Below are 208 nucleotides of genomic sequence, written 5' to 3' on the forward strand. Positions count from 1 at the left end.
TGTGTCACTCTTCGCTGCAGACAACTCCCGCACATTTGTTTTTGCTTAGCAAAATGACGAGGATGTCACCCAATACACACCTAAGCTTAGCTCCGCACTCATCGAGACAGCTGCCTGTCCAACTAGCCTACACTATTTTATCTGCGATGTGCTGTATATTGACTGTCCATATTCCTCTAGAGACAAAGCATACCCTAAGACTGACGAA

The 208-nt window shown here is 45.7% G+C and overlaps 1 protein-coding gene across 1 annotated transcript in view; it reads left to right on the top strand.

Moving 5' to 3' along the window:
* The window catches only part of EMH_0034880 (uncharacterized protein), a gene marked incomplete at both ends in the record, with an annotated part of 1,635 nt that extends 1,586 nt beyond the window's left edge, over positions 1-49 (top strand). Inside the window, one exon of the mRNA XM_013494920.1 lies at positions 1-49. Coding sequence (XP_013350374.1) covers positions 1-49 — 49 coding nt within the window.
* Positions 50-208: the final 159 nt, after the last annotated feature.

The sequence above is a fragment of the Eimeria mitis genome, genomic scaffold (genome assembly GCF_000499745.2).
Source record: "Eimeria mitis Houghton genomic scaffold, Emh_scaff1334, whole genome shotgun sequence".
Classification (NCBI taxonomy): domain Eukaryota; phylum Apicomplexa; class Conoidasida; order Eucoccidiorida; family Eimeriidae; genus Eimeria; species Eimeria mitis.